This window comes from Aplysia californica, unplaced genomic scaffold (assembly GCF_000002075.1).
Source record: "Aplysia californica isolate F4 #8 unplaced genomic scaffold, AplCal3.0 scaffold00037, whole genome shotgun sequence".
NCBI classification, from domain to species: domain Eukaryota; kingdom Metazoa; phylum Mollusca; class Gastropoda; order Aplysiida; family Aplysiidae; genus Aplysia; species Aplysia californica.
In genome coordinates this window covers 1157199-1158995 of record NW_004797307.1, presented here as the reverse complement: position 1 = coordinate 1158995, position 1797 = coordinate 1157199, and the positions used below count along the sequence as shown (strand labels likewise).

General features: G+C 44.5%; 1 protein-coding gene across 1 annotated transcript in view; it reads left to right on the top strand.

The window, feature by feature from the left end:
* The window catches only part of LOC101862854 (sodium-independent sulfate anion transporter), a gene marked incomplete at its 3' end in the record, with an annotated part of 123726 nt that overhangs the window by 121118 nt on the left and 811 nt on the right, over positions 1-1797 (top strand). The window contains 1 exon segment of the mRNA XM_005091896.3: positions 1015-1148. Within this exon segment, the coding sequence (XP_005091953.3) occupies positions 1015-1148 (134 nt within the window).

The following is a 1797-nucleotide window of genomic DNA, read 5'->3' as shown; positions in this document are numbered from 1 at the left end:
GGGTCTGCCTTTTAGTGTCTTTACACCGAGCATTAAGAGATCAAAGCCATCGAGAAATCTCAGGAAGGTACTAATTCTCATCTTGACCGGCAAGGTCGAAACAACTCGCCTCTGGAATGACCTCATAATAATATATAATAGTTATTGCACTTAGCGTATATCCGAGCTCTACAGTATGGTCCATTATCACAACTATCATTACCCCAGCAGACCCTAGAACACGACTTAGAAACAGTCTGGGCTTCCCGGGAAGCATACAGTGCAAGCTGCAGATTACGCACGCTAAAACACTAACAAACGGATGATTCTTTGCTGCGATCCATTATTTTTTCAAAATTTCTTTTCATTTTTAAAAATCCTGGCCACTGATGCTTTGTGAGTAGTAGTTGCAACCACATGTTTTGGATTTTAAAGTTATGTGAAAAATAAAAATGATGAAATGGTATAGTTTTAACGCGCCTATCAACGCTATTAGGTTAGTTCAGAGGTTAGTCCATTTTCGAAAGGACCGAGCTAAATAGGAATCCCGTGTAAAGTGCCTCTCCCAAGGTCACAACCCCGGACGAAGCTGACGCTCGAACCCCCGAACCCGCAATCTCACGACAACGGGTCTGGTAGCCTAACCACTAGGCCACCGACTCCACCTTAAAGTTAAGTATTAGTCTTAGTGAAAACACATGTGAGAAATTATGCTATTGCAGTCATCCACTTGAATGTGGATGGTTGGTGGGTGGGTGCTCTGGTGTGGTTTGCTCCTTCTTTCCTATAAAAAATATATCTTGTCTATCTCCTCTCCTTCTGTTTTGTGTTTGTTACTCTCTTGTAACACGTCTAATCTTCGGCACTTATACATGTATGACCTTATTGTATTGCAAGTGCCGTAAAACCCTAACTAAAACTAAATTGTCGTCCACCTTCATTTTATCGCCCTTGGGGGGGGGGCGAAGAATTGATGTATTAGATCTACTTTCAAATAATTATTTGTTTGTTTGTTTGTTTGTTTCTCCCCACCAGCGGAGAAGCCGCGGAACATCGTGCTGAACATGGAGCACATGTCCGACCTGGACTACACGGCTGTCCAGTCGCTCAAGACACTGGCCCGGGACTGTGAGAAGTATGGCATGAGACTGGTGCTCTGTAATGGACAGGTCAGTTATATAGCAGCTGTCCCCTCGGTTTTATGCAAAGAAATTCTGAAATTATGCAAACTGAGCCCAAAAAATATGAAATTGTTGCGATTCTATTAATTTTTAACAAAGAATAATAAAGGAAAATAATCAGAAATTATGCGGGGTGCATAAAACCACTGGGACTGATATAGTGCAAGGGACCGGCTTCTCTGTCCTATGGTATGGGTTTAACGCCCCTATCAACACTGTTAGGTTATAATTTAAGGGGCGGGACTTCCTAGTTTAACGTCCGTCTCCGATAGGACCGAGCCAAGTGGGAAGTTCGTGCACAGTGCCTTTCCCAAGGACACAAGGTCGGACCGAGCTGAGGCTCGAACCCCCGAACTCGCAATCACACGATTATGAGTCCGGTAGCCTAACCACTATGCTACTTTTCTCTGTCCGCGAGGCGAAGTGCCGTGAGGATATGGGGGTGGGGGTGGGTTATTTAACTGGGGATTTCTATTTTGGAGAGAGCAACGGAGCATCAATCAATGGACATGTCCGGAGTGCAGGGATGTTGCTTCCTGAAACAATGAACAATGTGTTTGTTCGTTTGCTTGTTTGTTTCTTTCTGGAATGTGTAGGGAGGGGGCAGAAGGGTGGAGGTGGCGCGTAAGGGATATGG